Here is a 16,307-nt window from a genome sequence, read left to right as displayed (position 1 = left end):
ATCAAGAGGATCTCATCCAAAAGCCGTATAGAGTAAGACCCCGCGGGGATATGGCTGTTTGGTAAGCAGAGGGCTTCGGGAGGCAAGCAAATACTCTCTCGAGTTCTCCGAACCGAAGCGCGTGTTGGGCGTGTTTGAGTTTTTGCTGGCTGTTGGTCCCCGCCGGGAATAGGATGGGGTTGCCGTTACTCGCTAAGCCATGAACGCATGAAGGGCGTGGCAGCGACAAGGACTCGAGGAGCACTGCAGCCAGAACACCTGGGGAAGCAAACAGGCGAGATTGACTCGTCAATTGACAGCTGCAAAGTCAGCGCTCTAGACCCGATGGAGGGAGGCGCCGGAGTCGGGGTCCGCGATGTGTAATGAAATCATCTCATTGGCCTTATCGCCCGGTTGAAGTTTGCCGGGGTGGATCCTATCCGTTCTCGGAAAGGTAAATTCGCAATGGGAGAAGACATGAGCAATCTTCGGGTTCAAGGCCGTGGGCTCGGGTGTGGTTTAGAATATCAATTCACTTATATTTAGCCTCTCCCTGCCTCCGTGAGTCTTCATCGGCGATGCCGCTGCTGTGTCTTGAGACTTCTAGAGACAAACAACTGAGATGGCGCGTGTGGCTTCGGTAATCTGGCTGACTATGGGGTAGAGCGCCGACAAACAGTTGCACAGCGTTTTCTGCATGTTTCCATTGATCTTGGCCGCTCTTTATGCGCCTACGTGGGGTCAAGAGACTTTCGTCTTTCCGTTGGTGCTTTCCCCCGAATCACCGGCCGCTCTCCGGGCTTTAGGCCTCCGCCGGGACCGACTCCCGGGCCGTGCCGTTCAAATCCCGAGATGTCGGAAGATGATGCGGGTTCGGCGATAAGATAAGACCCCGATACAATCATGACAATATGGTACTACACTGCCTTGCATTGATCGGCTGGTGTACTTATAGTGAGTCGATGCTTTTACCATTAGTGATGTGTAGGTTTACAGTCAACTGAAAGAAGAAGCCTTGATCAAACGAATGGTCGTCTTCAACTTGGAAACTTCATTGCAAGATTCGCTTCGTTCGTGATCCTAACTAAAACGCTTCAAACAAGCCGACTCTTTGAAGTCGGGACAGGTGCAGTAACAGTACTCTTCTCCGTCCTCAAAGCACATACTTGAACAAGGGCGACCTATCTCCCAAGTTGAACAACTCCTCCTCAGTGTACTTCGTCTTCGCCTCCTCCGCGATCGCAGCCTTGCGTGCGTTGGCCGACTTGTAACTCCACTCGAGCAAGAGAGCCACGATCAGTCCAGATCCACCAAAGGCCAAACTCAAGCCAAAGCCGGTAGGGTACTTGGGCTTCTCGCTCTCAAGGTACATGAAACTACCCACAATGCCACCGACGTTACCCACGCAGTTCATCAGCGCGATACCAATCGCTCTTCGGGAGGCCGGGGCGATGTTGTTGGCGTTCCACGACGCGGCCGCGGCTTGAATGGGGTATATGCCGACCACTGCAAGGACGACGGAGAAGTAGGCGACTCCCTTCTTCGCCTCGAGCGCTCCGTTTAGGGAGAGAATGATGGCGTACGCAATAGCGACGATGGCGAGAGGGATCGCCAAGAAGGGCATACGCCAGAAGAACCGATCAGAAATCTTGGCGAAGGTAATGGCCGAAATGGCGGCAGCGACGTAAGGCGGCGCAGAGAGAAGCTGGGCCTGTGTATTCGCGAATCCCATAGCCTTGGTGATGGTGGGCAGGGTGAACTTGATACCGTACGACAGAGCCGACTGGCACACCAAAAAGTACGCCTGGACGTAGATCCTCCAGTTGGTCAAGTTCATCTTGAGATCCCTCCAGTTGACCTTGCCGCCGGCGCCGGCCTCCTCGCGACCACCGCCGCCCGACTTGATGAAGATGGAGAGCTCCAGGTATCGGATCTCCTCGGGCTCGAGCCAGCGCTTCGAGAGGGTCGGGGTGTCGATCAGGAAGAAGAAGCAGCAGACGCCCATGATGACGGTGGCGAGACCCTCGAGGATGAAGATCCAGCGCCAGCCTTCGAGGCCGGCGACACCGTCCATTTCGGCGATGGCGGCGGCGAGGAGACCGGAGAAGGCGCCGGACAAGGCGCTGGCGCAGTAAAAGTACGAGATTCGGACCGCAAGATCTTTGGGCTTGAGATGTTCGTTAGACTCATGCATCAAGAGGGTATTGCAGTCTGGGTACTCACCATGTACCAGTAAGAAGTCAGGTAAATTGCACCGGGGAAGAATCCAGCCCTGTGGATGTCAGCCAGAGGACTCAAATGATCCCAAGGATTGCGAAACTTACTCAAAGACACCGAGAAGAATGCGGGTAACCATCAATCCACCAAAGTTGCGAACCAGTCCCGTGCAGGTCATGATGATACCCCAGCAGAGGGTAAGGGTGCCGAGGTAGAACGAAGGACGCTTGACTTTCTTGAGGATGATGTTGCTGGGAACTTCGAATAGGACATAGGGGATGAAGACTGGTGAAGACTGGTTAGCGAACTTCCTCTTCCCAGCTCGAAGGCTAAGGCGCTGATTCTTGCACTCACAGATAGATAGGACAGTGTTGTACTGCACACCAGTCATGCCTAGGTCCTCAACCATGCCTTCAATCTTGGCATTACCGATATTGGCGCGATCGATGTGGCAGATCAAGTACAGCAGAGCCAGCATGGGAATCAGACGAACGTCAACCTATTCTCGCCTATCAGTCGGTGTGATCGTGGTGGTTACGCGCTTTCAATTACCCACCTTACGGAAAGTCGTCTTCCGCTTCTCTTCGGGGTAGTTGTTGAAGAAATCGGCATCTTCAGGGGACAATCCATACACGCGGTAGGGACCAACTTCGATGGCTTCAGGCACCTTTTCGAGATGAGCCTCTCCAGAAGGTCTGTGTTCAAAAACGGCATCGTTCTTCTCGATGGAGCTCCTGTGGGTGGCCATTTTGACGGGAGGCTGTGGTGTCTGGACGGTTCGAAGGTGAGAAGGAAACAGGAGCAAGGACGACAGACGCTCTGCGACTTGAGATGATGGAAAGGTTGCCTTTCCCAGCTCTGAACCTCTTCGTCTCAAGAAAAGTCACGGATGAAGATTTCTGCCCACGGATACTTATATCTGACCAGGACCACCTCTTAATACAAAGGGGACAGATAAAGCCCACTGCGGAGAAAGGCTGGGATCATCCGGCTCTTACCCCAGACCCAAAAAACCCACCCCAAACTCACACTAACCCCAGACTTGGCAGCCGCAGAGTGCGGGGAAATGGTGCCATTGCCAGTCGGAAATGTCGGACTGCAAGACGGATTCTTGATCAGATGCCAATAGCTTATCCGTGTGGTGGTATCCGTCATGTCCGCAGGGGCCAACGTGCTGCTCTTGCCAGCATTCGCCAGAGTCACATTGCAGGAGGCTGGTTCGAGCGCAGGTCGACGGTATTGGAGAAAGCTGGCTGGGATAGGTGGCAAGACATGGGCGAGACATGGCTTTGCCGTTGGTGGGATTACAGTCGGGGGGTCGTGTTCCCTGTGCGTTCATTGGAATGATGGATTGCGCGACAGCCGCATGCGCGAGGTTGAAGAGAGCCGGTTGGCTTGATTGCTTGTCGTTGCATTTCCATCAAGACGGTGGGGAATCGCGTTGCTTACCGGTATGTGGGCTCCTTTGAGAGATGTGAGATCAAAGACGTGGAGACGGAAAAGCACCATTGCTTTCTTATTCGCCCATCATTTTGTTCTCTATCATAGCACCCAGTCCCCATCAGCTTTGTTGATGCTTGTCATATTTCCGTCTTGTTTCGAAGTGGATCCCCAGAGCATGTTCAAATCAGTCTCGACATCCTCTAGATCAGCATCGTATCTGATGAAGCTCACGATTATGCAGTGCTGCATTGACGAGAATGGTAGTTCCATAGTGTTTTACCAAGTGACAACATTATCGGGCAGATGCGAGGGCCATACCATTTGATCCTATCGTGGCCGCGCGTCAATGCTCATTTGGCACTTCATTTGCCGCTCATATCTGCATTAGAGATCTCAACACTGTCTTGGCGGTTCTGGACCCAGGACTGCGGATTCCTGGAAGCTTAATGGCACTAACGCCGGAGTTTAGCGTCATCAATGTAAGCAACCTGATCCATCTACGTGTAAAAGACGGGCCTGGCTATCACTATCACAAGGGTTGTGGACTGCTATCATTGTGGTAGCTTGCATTCTTGGCCTTTTCCGACGCCAAGATGGCTAGCTTGACAACGGATTTTCATGTTCCCAATGGGATCTTTGTCCTGTTCTGATTCGGCGGTGATAGTGTGGCGAACAAACCAGAATTTGGATATGCCGACAGAATGTTGTGATGAGGTAGATTTACAACTCTAGACACCAGAGGTCCAGCATGTGATTCTGAATAATTATTCAAGTAATTAAGGCGTAGAAAAGTATTAAGACGAACCTTTCCATTATTTCACAACGAGTCCCTTCAGAGGTGACGACCAACGCCACCTTAGGCACTATTGCGGAATTGCTGCGAAACTTGAGTGGCTGAGAAGACAACCGGGAGGCTGTAATGGTCCCATTGCGTCGAATTAGACAAGATTAAAGATCTAGAAGTTGTCACGGCTATTATTGGTTCAGGGAACAGCTTCTCCACGTCCGCTTTCGTCCATGTGCATGTGGGTGTCTGCTACTTTCGACCGAGCAGCGTCTGGCAAGTTTCGAAGTGGCAGGCTAGACGTGACTACGGTAGCAATGTCTTCGGCTGTGATCCGGGCAGTTTGCGTATGGCACTGTCTGATCCTAATCCCTCGAGTTGCTGAGTCATTCAGAACGTTGACACGTATTCAAGCTGCCATTAAAAATGGCTGGAGTTGATAGGTCGAAGGGAGTTGCCCGGTTCGGAGTTACATGGCGTTCAACTGCATCATCGGCGAATCTGGAAATCATCTCCACCCACTTGCAGACAAAACATAGCGCGATGCGGGTCTCTTATCACGTCGATCATGTATGGACCCGGAACTTTCGTCTTGAACCTCACGATAAACACCATCCTCCGTCGGCCCTAGCATGCGTGAGAAGTACAGAAGTTCCCGCATGGCATCTGTATGCGAACTAATCTCTCGGACCGGGCCGTGGCTAGAAGGCGATATGCATATATGTCGATGCATCACCGCGATGCCCACAACTCACCTTCCCTCGTCACCGTTACTTCGAATATTTCATCCAATCAGATCCTTGGCAGCAATCAACGATATATGCATGAATCCTCATCAAGCAGCTATGGAACGTAATGGCCTCCACATGTTGACGTTCAACTTGCCTTAAAGGCACATTGCATTCCAGAATTGCCGTTACCCGCACGCCAAGCACTGTAGGAAAAGCCAAGTCAGATGGAAAAGCTTAGCATCGAGATGATTGCCGCGCAAGCTGTGGAAGATCGGTGTACGTAGCCTCTGAACCTACGTCGACACCACCACCCAAGCAACCTGCGGAATCGACACCACCTCTAATGAAGATACCCAAACTCAACCCCATCAACCCTCACAACACTTGCAGCCCGCCCATACAAAAACTCGAGCGTGATATCAAGCTTATCCGTCACCGGCGTATACTCCACCTCAAACACCTTCCAAATCCCCCACCCGCCCGCATCACCAGCGTCCAGCGTCCTCTTCGGCTCGCCATTAAACTGGATCCCGATAAACCCCGCCGCCTGATTATCAAAATACGACCAGAACCTCAACTTGCACGGCACACCCGGCTGCACGGCAAACACAGGCGTCGAAAGCCGCGCGCTGACGACCGGGTCCTGCGAGTTCCGATCATACAGCAGTCGGGACTCGAACGAATGCGTTCCCGTGTGGGATGCTGCCGAGGTGACGCCGACGCGGGCGTTTTGGTCTAGGTTCTGGACGATCCAGGGGCCGATGCCGCATTCGAAGTCGCCGTTGGTCAGGAGGTTTGTGCCGGAGGGGCTGCCGCACGGGGGCGTCGGGGAGGGAGTGCAGGTGGGGCCGCAGGCGCAGGCGGAGATGTAGCGGGATGCGGAGGTGCCGCAGGCGGAGGTTGCGCGGGCGGGGAAGGTTGTTGCGGTCGTGCCGCCTGCTGTGAGGGTTGCGCAGAAGGCGGAGGCGGAGGAGACTGCGGACGGGGAGGGGCATGGAAAGAGGGCGCGGTAGCAGCTTCATGGCGTTAGTCATCGTGACGGATGAGTGGAGGTTTGGAGGAGTACTTGTCTGCGTTGCATCTTGCGAGGGTAGTGGTCGCTGTGGTCCCGATGGCGAGCATGCCGACGAAGATCGAGACTGTAGTCGAGACAAACATCATGATTGACGAGATGAGAAGGTTGAACGAGTTGAATCAGATTGGATAAAAGACTTGTAGAGACTTTGTTCTAATCCTTAATCCTCCATCTCATAGCACGACTTTATAATTTTCTGGAATACTATGAAGACTTCCCACGTTCTACTGATATAAGTCATCATCTGTGTAAGTGGTTTGCCATGAAGTAAGATTTTCTAAAATCTCTCCGAACACGAGTTCAGCTCAACACAAGATCACACCAAATGGCACACCATGCCGGATGGCTGCATCTCAGCCGTTGCTAGTCGACGAATGGGAGTTACGAATGTTTCTGCCAACTTTCAGATAGCTATGGGATCAATGGCTCGGGTGAGTCGAGTCTCGAAGACTGAGACAACTTGACAAATAAGCCGTTCAAAACCTGGAGTCGAAGGCGTGGAACGCAGGAATTACTTCGTATGACGGAGTTTGTTGTCAGTTGCCAAAGGACCTCGCTTCCGCGTAGGTTGGTGATATGTCTCAAGTCACGGGAAACAGAAGGAATGTCTTGAAACTCGTGTAAATAATGACAAGATGCTTGCGCCGAGAAGAAGGACGTCCATAGAAGGTTCTCGCAGAAGTCGTCCCGAAGGCAATTGACGATAAAGCCTTCTGTTAGCGACAGGATGCCGGAGTTGGAGATGAACATCAGTACTTTTGCTGAAAGTGTCGGGCAGGATACATTTGAAGGTGTCTCGGAAACGACGACTTTGAGGTGTAACGACAGACTTACTCCACCAAGTCGGCCATAAGCGATGTTGCCTCATGGCTCCAGATCAAACTCCGTGGAGGCACAGAGCAGATACTCCGACGTCAAATGCGCAAACGCTATCGACCTAGCCTTAAGGTGTTGAAAGATCGATACATGCGTTCTTCCTGCAAAGGAGTAAACTCCGAAAGACTGCTGACATTAGCCTCGAAACCTCAGCACTCCGAGTAAGCCATTCTTACCATGCATGCTTCGTGTAATCCATATAATTATGAATGGGATCCACTCCAGGCTTCTCAGGACAAGAATCCCGACTCGCCGGACACCCAACAGTAGCAACCTTGGTCGCCGGCGTATCATCAATCAAATCACCTTCTCCTTCACAATCAAACCCCTCAAACACATGGAAAAGCCCAAACCAGTGCCCTACCTCATGCGTCGCCGTCTTGCCCAAGTTATCCTCCGGGTCCCACGGCACCCCCGGCCCGCCGGGCATCGTGCCGACACTGACGTGGCAGCCGTCGTAGGTATACCACGATGTGCCATTAATGCCCGTGTTCCAGGGGTCCTCAACGGGGAAGCTACAGATTCCCGTCGCGGAGTTGGGGTTGGTCATCATGCCTGTCTCGAAGTAGATGTTGAGGTCGTCATAGGCGCCTCGACGGAGTGTCTCTGCTTTCTCCTTGATGCGGGCTTGCGTTGTCCAGGCGTCGTTGACTGTGTGGGTGATTTCTTTGACGAGGAACTGGATATTGTGAGGGGCGAAGGTGTGGTTGAGAACTCTCATCTGTTTTATCCAAGATCAATCTCTGGACTTTGTTGCCTTGTAAGGAGGTTTGTATTTACGGCGCACCTGATCGCTGATCATCGCATCGGTAACAAACCCTCTACGAGCCTCGTCTTCGACAACGTGCAGATACGTCGGAACGAGCAGACCCTCTGCGCGCTTGTGGATGAATGAAGCTGATAGCCCTTCTGCACGCTGGGCTGCGCGAAGAGCTACGGCAGCTTGATAGGCTTCGGGCCCTGGCTGCTCTGAACCGCACTTCTCCTGAGCTAGCACTAGTGATGCTGTAACCAAGCCGGCATAGCATGTCAGCAAGGACTTCAATCTCATGGCGGCAGCGATAGTCGTGCGGTTCAGCAGATCGCTCGTTCTCCGAAATGTAGCAGGCACTGAAGACAGCGGGCTGCGGGTTTAAATGTCCATCTTCTGCGAGACTTGAAGAGGAAGGTGTCTATCGCAATGGAGTTGGTGATGGTCACCAAGCCAAGCATCGGCAGGCTTAGGCCTTCCTAGAAAGGCCATCGGCCCCTGCCCGGAATACGGGTTGATGCGACGCTGCGGGGGCTGCCGCCAAGTCCATGGTCGATGTTCCGTGTTATACGGATAACGCAATTGAGCTTAAGTTGCTCGCAACGATGGGCCGACTTGAAGAGTTTCGAAGACTCAGCCGGGATCGGCGACGGCGGATAGAAGATGGGGTCCGGCTCCGAGAGGTTCTGGGGGCCGGCCGAAAGCTGTAGTGACAACCTGACACACACGATTTAGAAGGTACGCCCGACTGGGTACAATGGACGGGAATAGATGTAGTACGGCTATTCGCCCTCTGCACGCAGGAGGTCATTATTTGATCCTCGTGGGCATCCGCGACTGTCATGCAGCTTATCTTGTGTTAACTACGGCAATAAACCATGGCAATGAACCATGGCAATGAACCCTGGCATTGGGCCACAAAAGGATCGTTACCTGAGTGGCCACCCGCGCAGGCCCCCCCAAAAGGAAAATGCTGACGATTAGTAACGGTCAACTTCATCGGTCCCGTCCACTAGAAAGGGCTTGAAGTGGCTTGAGTTTCGTGCCAGTGAGGATAGATACCTACTGGATTTCCGGATTGTGGTTACTAGCCAAGTCTTGAAGACGTGATCACCGGACGCATCCGGATCTTCAGCGATCCGCCCGGAGCTGTTGTCCATGAGCTTACTCAAGCCCCAACTTGCCATGTAATGCCCTTCGAGAGAGGAGAACGACTCAACCATGAATAAAGAAAAGAGTGACCCGAATGTCCGATCGCGATCTAAGGATAGAGAGCCCTGAGAGCCGTTGGTTGTCAAGATCCTTCGCTCACAGCGTGGCTTTGAGAATATGCATCAGCTTGCTTGCCTGCTTATGCGCTTGCATAGGGGACGGCGTGCTAAAAGGCCAACATCAGGAGCGCCTTGGCTTCCTAGTCTCGTGGCGGCGGCGCCGCCGGGATCGAGCCAACTCCGAGAGGCTTCATTCCAGGATAGGCAGCCCGCGCAGTTTGACAGCCGACTACCGAGGGAGATGAGAGGGGGCAGTTCGATCTGTGGTGGCTTTCCAACGTCATGATGGCTATACTCAGTCAGAAACAAGCAAACTCTTTTGAAGCCATCTCGCAGACGCCATCCCCGATGCAGCGGGGTATGACAGATCAAATGGGAAACGATCTGTAGCACCCTCCGCAGTCACGACAAAGACAGACGAGACGAGATAGAGCCACAGAGTCAAAATCAACAAAAAAGGCTGAGGCAGTTGGTTGCACAAACCGGCCTTGATTGCCTCGCAGGCCTACACCGTTTACGGAAGCGCGGTATGCCGCCGCCGCCGTGATGGCCGGTGGTACCTACGCAGGCTACGCAGGTGACCGCGTTGCCAAACCTGCGCTAGCTGTGGTAACACAGCGCTTCTGAAGTCGCTGCCGCTGAGGGTACTTGAGATGTCGTACGGGTAGCTTAAGTTGAAGAAAGAGGTGGTGCTGACCGACGCGAGCGCGAGCTGAAGGTCCGGAAAATGTGCATGCCGATCGCTGAAGAAGAACAATCTAGGGATTCTCAACGTGGAGAAGGGAAAGGTTCGAGCTAATTGTTGAAGACCAAAAACACTCGGGCCGCCGCTTATCAGCCCATGCAACTCGAAGCTAAAGCAGCAGTGTGGTGTTACCCCTCAGGTGAAGTGCGTGACCTAGTTCAATAGATGGAGGATATTGGTTAGCTGGACGTAGGGAGAGACATCTTCAAAGGGATAGGAACCAGTGAAGAGGGCGACCGAGAGGTTAAGAGATGGAAGACTTGGGAGAAAAGGGCAAATATGCCGTAGTGGTGAAAATTGCATGACTCTCAAGTGCCAGCAAGTGGGCAAAGTCAGCTTGGTGTGAATCGATAATTCGTGTCTCACTCGTACGATAGCTGCATAATCCTTGCCGAGGCTAATCCCAATTGATCTGATCGGCAGCATACTCCTTACTTGAGAGAGCAAACGCTCTTGCTTGCTGCTTGCTGCTCGTTGTCTGGTCTGCTTGGACCAAGTGATGGGATGGCCGTCGTTGTTGGTGCGGAAGGCCGTGTTCCTGTTTGCACGTCCAGAGAATTGGTTGGTGTCCCGGTCGTACTCCAGGGGCGAGAACCAATGGCCCGTGTATGCAGCGGAGAGAATGCGAAATGCAAACCCAAGCGTTCGGCACAGATGATCGACTGCAGCAGCGTTGTCAGCTGAAATGTGACGCTGGGTTCAGGTAGGGAGATGGACACGAAACGACGCAGATGAAGATGGTTGCAGAGGAGGAGGAGGAAGAGGAAGCCGAAGATCATCGGGGATAAGATACCTCGCCCGAATACGTACCTTATCGATGTCACTGCACTCAACTCCTGTCACCTCAGGCAGGAAATGAGGCCGAAAGGGGAGGTATCGCGAAATCATCGAAAGGTACGTGCAGTACGTACCGCACCTTACAGTGTTGTGGCTAAAATTGTTAAGGCAGGGCAGGCGGCCCTTGCGCAGGTTCCCAAATCTCTCGTGCTCACTGCTCAATTCGCCGGCTTGCCCCCCGGCCCTCCAGTGCCGCGCCGCCTTCTCCCTTACGACCAATGCACACCACCTCTTAGGTTGCGACCCCTGCGTCTCCAAGCTCGACGTCTCTCTCCCACGTGGTAACCTTGCATCTTCCTACGCTTCTCTCCGCATCACCGCATCTGGCGCCGTCGATAAGAATTTGTTACTCTGAAGCTAAGGCGCGAAGCAGCATAGGCCGGTCCGGTTACCTGAAGAATCCCACGAGGAGATCGTCCCGCCCGAGACTTGCCTATCACCAAATCCTTCCGTCGGCCCTCCGAATCCGTCTGCAGAGCACCGCAATCTCTCCAAGTCTTGCTCTGCGTTCATTATGTGTGTGTGCGTTCGCGTCGTCCTCGAACCCGCCCTCGTCCTGGTCATTGTCATCCTCGGCGGGCAGAAGAAAATCCTATACCGCCTCACCTTTCCAACGAAGAGGATGCGAACAATGGCGAAAGAATTTCCGATCTTTGCTCCGCTAATCTACTCGTCCTTTGACAATGACTCTGGCATCCCCGGTTTTCGAGCATGCCTCGAACTCTGATTACTGGGTCGGCACAATCTGACAGCCCGCCCATTCATAGCTTACGTACAGCAAACGCGGCCGGATTGGGAGTCTGCTACGGGGGCGAAGAGGGTCAAATTGTCGATTCCTTTGTTTGCTCCTGTCGACATTAGCAAAGACAAACAAGATTCTGATCGGCCTAAACCCTCCACAACACGGACACAAGCAGGATTGGCTGCGAGACCTCACCAACGGAGGAAACTAACGCTGCGGGTTCCCTGTCTCGCCGCATCCGAGGGGTCCTCAATCATCCAAGGGTTTCCTCCACAAATACATTGCCATGAAGCACCAGCACTGGCTACAAAATCTGGCACCAGCGTGAGGAATTCTCCAGCCCAACGCAGAGTAGTGCAAGGCGCTAACTATCATACTAGAAAAAGGTACCTTGACACCAAGCCGCTTTGACTCGTCCACGCTGGAATCGGTTGGTTCGCCGACTCGTCCGAAATCCCCTACGTCTCGAGGCATCCCAAGTTTGGATTCAAGGGCGCAAGCCTCTTTCACAACCAGCCGGCCGTGGCGTCTCCTCCGCTCCCACCGCCATTGGCCAGTCGTCATGAGACATAATTAGACGGAGGAGAGAGGCAAAAGGCTTTCCATGCCGACTGGGCGTCTGCAAAGCACCCTAACGGATGCTACTGACCGAATCACGCCGCTCGACTCGTTCTTCCCTGGTGAAGTACCGGTGGGACTGTCTGTGCATTGTGCGTAGTTTGTCTGCAGCAGACCTGGAGTAGGTGGAGCTATCTCCCTGCCTGGTCGAGCCAGAGGGCCCTGACATGGAATCAGCCGTGGGACTCCCGGTCTGATCTGCTGCAAGCCTGCATCGAGCGCCCCGCGGCACATGCAGATACAGAATGGCGCTAAAATGAAGAAGACTCTGATATATGATGGGGAAGGTTCGTCCGCCATCAAAGTCAAGGCGTCCCTTGTCCTTGCTACCTTATGTTACTTCGACACCACTCGGTCGTACACACAGCATCTGTACATTCTTCAGCACGATTTCTTCAACATGGACGCCGCCAAGGAACGAAATACCAAGCGGGAGGAAGAGGAGGATAAGTCGGCGGCACCATCCAAGATCTCACGCCTGTTCCCCGACTGGTTGATTTGGTACAAGAAGCCGGAGTACAGGGACTTCAAGGAGTATGCCACCGCCATTCGGACGGGAAGGAGGCCCTTGAGTAGGGACGGGAGAGATAAGAGTCCAATTCCAGTACGGTTAAGTTTGGAGAGAGTTCTGAACAACCAAACCTGTAAGCATGCCTCTCAAGCCATACTGCGACCGACTATATGGCCAAAAGCTGATCTTTGTTTTATGTAAGGCTCGCCAATGTCGTTGTATGACTTCTACATGTACCTCAAGTACATCGAGTTCTCGCCCGAGAATCTTGAGTTCTTCGTCTGGTAAGTGACACTTCAGCCATTGACACGACTGCATGAGCCATGGTCTGACTGTCCTCGCAGGTTCCGCAACTATGAAGGATCGTACGCAAAAACTGGAAGTCTCAACAACTTCCCCATCGAGAAGGATATCGACCAGTCTTCTTCATCACGAGACAGTATGGCAGATAGTGCTGTTGATGCAGCGGGCATGAAGCTTCCCTCTATCCAGATGTCTGAGTTTGAGTGTGATCCCGAAGCAGGTGAGTGTTATTCCTCCATTTCTTTACACCCTCAGCAGTATCTAACTTATCCAAAGCCAACGAGACCATGACCAACATCGTTCACCTCATCGCTCCGGAAGCCGCATGCAGGCCCAACAGCAAAGTCGGTCCGAACGGTCGCGACCGTATCAAGTCCTGGGCCAACGCCTGCGCCAAACCCATCTGCGCCAACAATGTCCCAGCCGTTATCCCTACTCGCATCGCCCCGAACTCGGCATACCGCGTCGAGCTCAACGCCGTCGTGAACACATTCCTCGTTCCTGGAGCCGAGAAGGAGCTCAACATCCCGCCTGCGCTTCGCGATACTGCCCTCCTCAACCTACAGCACTCCTCCGACCCGATTCACCTCAAGCCAATCGCAGATCACGTATATGGCCTCCTGAAGAACTGCTCCCACCGTAACTTTGTCCGCCTCGGTGTCTCCAACGGAACCTTCGAAACTCTCTGCATGGCCACCAGCGTTGGCATCGCCCTCACCATTGGAGGCTTCCTCTGCGTGCTCCTCAAGGCCTTTGTTCCCTTCATGGGCGCCAACAGCCGATGGAATGCTTTTGCACCCTGGCCAATGTGGTTTGTCGGCATGTCGCTTATCTTCTCAGGTCTGCGAGGTAGCTGTTTCTTTCTATTGCTCTTCACGAGACGTCAGCCTCTGCCCTGGGAACGCTTCGACGACAGCGCCTCTCTTCTATCGCAACGTTCTGGTCTTATGAAGTTTGTCTCGCGAATGATGATCTTTGATCGCAAGATTCGTGTCAAGGATGTCCATCTGCGCAGGCTTCAGCATAAGATTGTCCTTCAGGCCATGGTTGGCGGCGCGGTCTTTGCGTGCTTGAGCACGTTGATCTTCATTTTCCTGCCGATCTGGTCGCAGACGGTGGTGCACCGGATGTAACAGTTGTCTTGCGAAGCTGTACTATGACGGAAGTGTTTTGATGATATATATACTCTTTTAGGATCTAGCGTGTGATATCCCTGGGTGGTCAAAATCGATTTCTATCCCCTTTGTTTCTATACAACGTTGTCTTCATTTCATTTTATGTATTCGTGTCAAGTATGATATGTATTTAGATCAGACAGAATCAAAGCAATGATGGTCACACTCAGACCTATACTTTTTCACCTTACAATGTTTACCATAATCCTTCCTTGCGCGGACAATTGTCCCCCCTCTCAAGGTGCTGAGCCCAAACCAGCTCAAGAACCCCCTATTCTCCCCCTTACTGCAGTTGAACATGCCTACATTACATCGGCGCATGTAGCGCCGTACATCTTCCGGGTCCCGGACCTCTGCCAATCCGCGCTGGTATACATCATCACTTTCGTTTTGAAATAGCTCTTCTGTCGCTTGGAATTTTCTTTTCCATATTTGCTGAATTGATTTAGACGGTTTCATGAGCCCTCACATCGTTCGACCCCAAGAACCAGTTTATTCGGTCTGGATGCCCCGATGACATGGAGGCCTATCCCGGTCTACATGTCATCCCCTTCTCGATATTATGACCCCAGCTTTTGGGATAGAATTAGCAGACTAGGTACTATGGTCTTGCAGCATTCTGACAATTGTCTTCTGTCAGTGGTGAGCGCGGACCTCTCCTGTCCACGAGAAATCAGAACAATCCATCTATGAAAATAGCCCTCAGGCCTGAAACTTACTTAATGCCTTTCGATAGCATCATAGTTACACATCGACATCGCATGCTGGCTTGAAGCAACTCATGGGCCTCTCAGGCTCGGATTTTCTTCCTCAACTCAGCCATCTTTCTTATTCTTTCGGGAAGGGCGACACCACGCTCTTTTCCTCACGATATCAAGCCCCTTCCTTCCGCTGAATCCAGTTGTTAACCACCGCCGCAATCTCCAAACTATTCTTCTCCAAGTGCATGAAATGCCCATTCCCACGAATCCCAATCTCCCCCAGCTTAATCCATTCCGGCTGCCCACCAACCTGCTTCAGATAATCCACAGTACAGTGATCATACGTGACATGTACACTCGCCTCCGTCGTAACCATCAAATACGGCACGCTCGCAATCTTGGGGAGTTGCCGTGCCGGCTCCTTTTGCCGGTAACAACTCCGATGCGCCAGCGTATCGTTCCCCACAACCTCGGTCTCGAGCTCCGCCGCGCTGGCGGCGGGTGGATCGTAGTCGAGAGGCGTATTCGTCAAACCCCACGCGTTCGTCGCTGAGCGGCTCTCGAATGACCAGAATGGGACCGTCGTGCCTTCGAGGTTGATGTTTCCTGCAATGTACTCCGGACAATCATTCGATAGAAGAATCGGGGCCCGGGCGCCAATGGAGTGCGAGATGAGATACGCTTTCTCGCCCAGCAGCGAAAGAAGCTCGCAACCCGACGCGCGAAGAGCGTGTTCCTGCGGAACCCAGCTTGTAGACAGCGGGAGGATAGTCTTTTTGAACTGCTCAAATGTTGGGTCGCCTTTTTGCCCAGTGCCGGGCCACTGGGTATGGAGGACAGCTTGCGGATAGGCGCCGTACGCCTCGACGTGCGTGAACCCCTTTTCCACGCCCTCGGCCGCTGTGCCGGCGATCATGGTGAAATTCGCGAGGTTGTTCTCTGTCGAGCGGCCGATGGCGGCGGTATCGACGAGGTAGACTGTGTGGCCTTGTTGTAGGAAGTAGGTTGCCCAGCCTGGGCGGTTGTCGGGTGTATTGAGCCATGTTACGCCTGTTGTTCCGCCTCCGTGGAAGAAGACAATAGGTTTTGGTGTTGTGATAGTGCTACGGCGGCGGGTCCGGCTGGTGGTGACAGGAACTAGTTTTTCGACGTAGAGCTGGTCGACTGTGACGTTTCCCGAGGTTTTCTCGATGTAGCGGCCTCCAACGTAGAAGAAGTCGCGGGTGTGGGCGGCTTCTTTGGAGGCGCATTTCGTGCTGATTGCGTTGACGCCGGTGCAGTTCCCTGTGGCTAGGGCCTGTGTGGCTACGACACCGAGGGAGAGGACTGAGGCGATTGAGAGGCGGACCATCTTTGTGCGGAGAGGGACGGCCGAAGGTTGAGGGATTCGACTAAGAGGACGGATCGAGTGCGACGCTGTGGTTGACGGAGATCGGGGTCATGGTTGTTAAGTATCCGGTGATGACGGGGGCTGTCGACTGGGGTTTTTGATGGCGGCCGCCCAGAGGTCGAGATCCTCTCGGGGCTCCATTTCTCGAGATTGCTGGC

The 16,307-nt window shown here is 53.3% G+C and overlaps 5 protein-coding genes across 5 annotated transcripts; 1 reads left to right on the top strand and 4 right to left on the bottom strand.

Annotated features, from left to right (window-relative positions):
- Positions 1–1,132: 1,132 nt before the first annotated feature.
- On the bottom strand, positions 1,133–3,535 carry CCOS01_09512 (major facilitator superfamily transporter; the record flags this gene model as incomplete). The annotated part of the gene is made up of 6 exons (XM_060457670.1): positions 1,133–2,146; positions 2,203–2,251; positions 2,304–2,481; positions 2,551–2,695; positions 2,753–3,021; positions 3,232–3,535. 6 exons carry the CDS (start codon positions 3,533–3,535, stop codon positions 1,133–1,135), a joined length of 1,959 nt encoding a protein of 652 aa, XP_060312370.1.
- Positions 3,536–5,494: 1,959 nt separating this feature from the next.
- On the bottom strand, positions 5,495–6,315 carry CCOS01_09511 (uncharacterized protein; the record flags this gene model as incomplete). The annotated part of the gene is made up of 2 exons (XM_060457669.1): positions 5,495–6,170; positions 6,221–6,315. The coding sequence occupies 2 exons, from the start codon at positions 6,313–6,315 to the stop codon at positions 5,495–5,497; spliced, it is 771 nt and encodes a 256-aa protein (XP_060312369.1).
- A 962-nt stretch (positions 6,316–7,277) lies between these two features.
- CCOS01_09510 (metalloprotease 1) lies at positions 7,278–8,156 on the bottom strand (the record flags this gene model as incomplete). The annotated part of the gene is made up of 2 exons (XM_060457668.1): positions 7,278–7,826; positions 7,893–8,156. The coding sequence occupies 2 exons, from the start codon at positions 8,154–8,156 to the stop codon at positions 7,278–7,280; spliced, it is 813 nt and encodes a 270-aa protein (XP_060312368.1).
- A 4,313-nt stretch (positions 8,157–12,469) lies between these two features.
- On the top strand, positions 12,470–14,016 carry CCOS01_09509 (uncharacterized protein; the record flags this gene model as incomplete). The annotated part of the gene is made up of 4 exons (XM_060457667.1): positions 12,470–12,713; positions 12,783–12,864; positions 12,925–13,103; positions 13,160–14,016. 4 exons carry the CDS (start codon positions 12,470–12,472, stop codon positions 14,014–14,016), a joined length of 1,362 nt encoding a protein of 453 aa, XP_060312367.1.
- A 915-nt stretch (positions 14,017–14,931) lies between these two features.
- On the bottom strand, positions 14,932–16,110 carry CCOS01_09508 (uncharacterized protein; the record flags this gene model as incomplete). The annotated part of the gene is made up of 1 exon (XM_060457666.1): positions 14,932–16,110. The coding sequence occupies one exon, from the start codon at positions 16,108–16,110 to the stop codon at positions 14,932–14,934; it is 1,179 nt and encodes a 392-aa protein (XP_060312366.1).
- Between the last annotated feature and the right edge of the window lie 197 nt (positions 16,111–16,307).

Source organism: Colletotrichum costaricense, assembly GCF_030867565.1.
Source record: "Colletotrichum costaricense strain IMI 309622 chromosome Unknown Scaffold_9.1, whole genome shotgun sequence".
Lineage (NCBI taxonomy): Eukaryota > Fungi > Ascomycota > Sordariomycetes > Glomerellales > Glomerellaceae > Colletotrichum > Colletotrichum costaricense.
The sequence above is the reverse complement of the archived record's forward strand: the minus strand, read 5'-3'. Positions and strand labels throughout refer to the sequence as shown.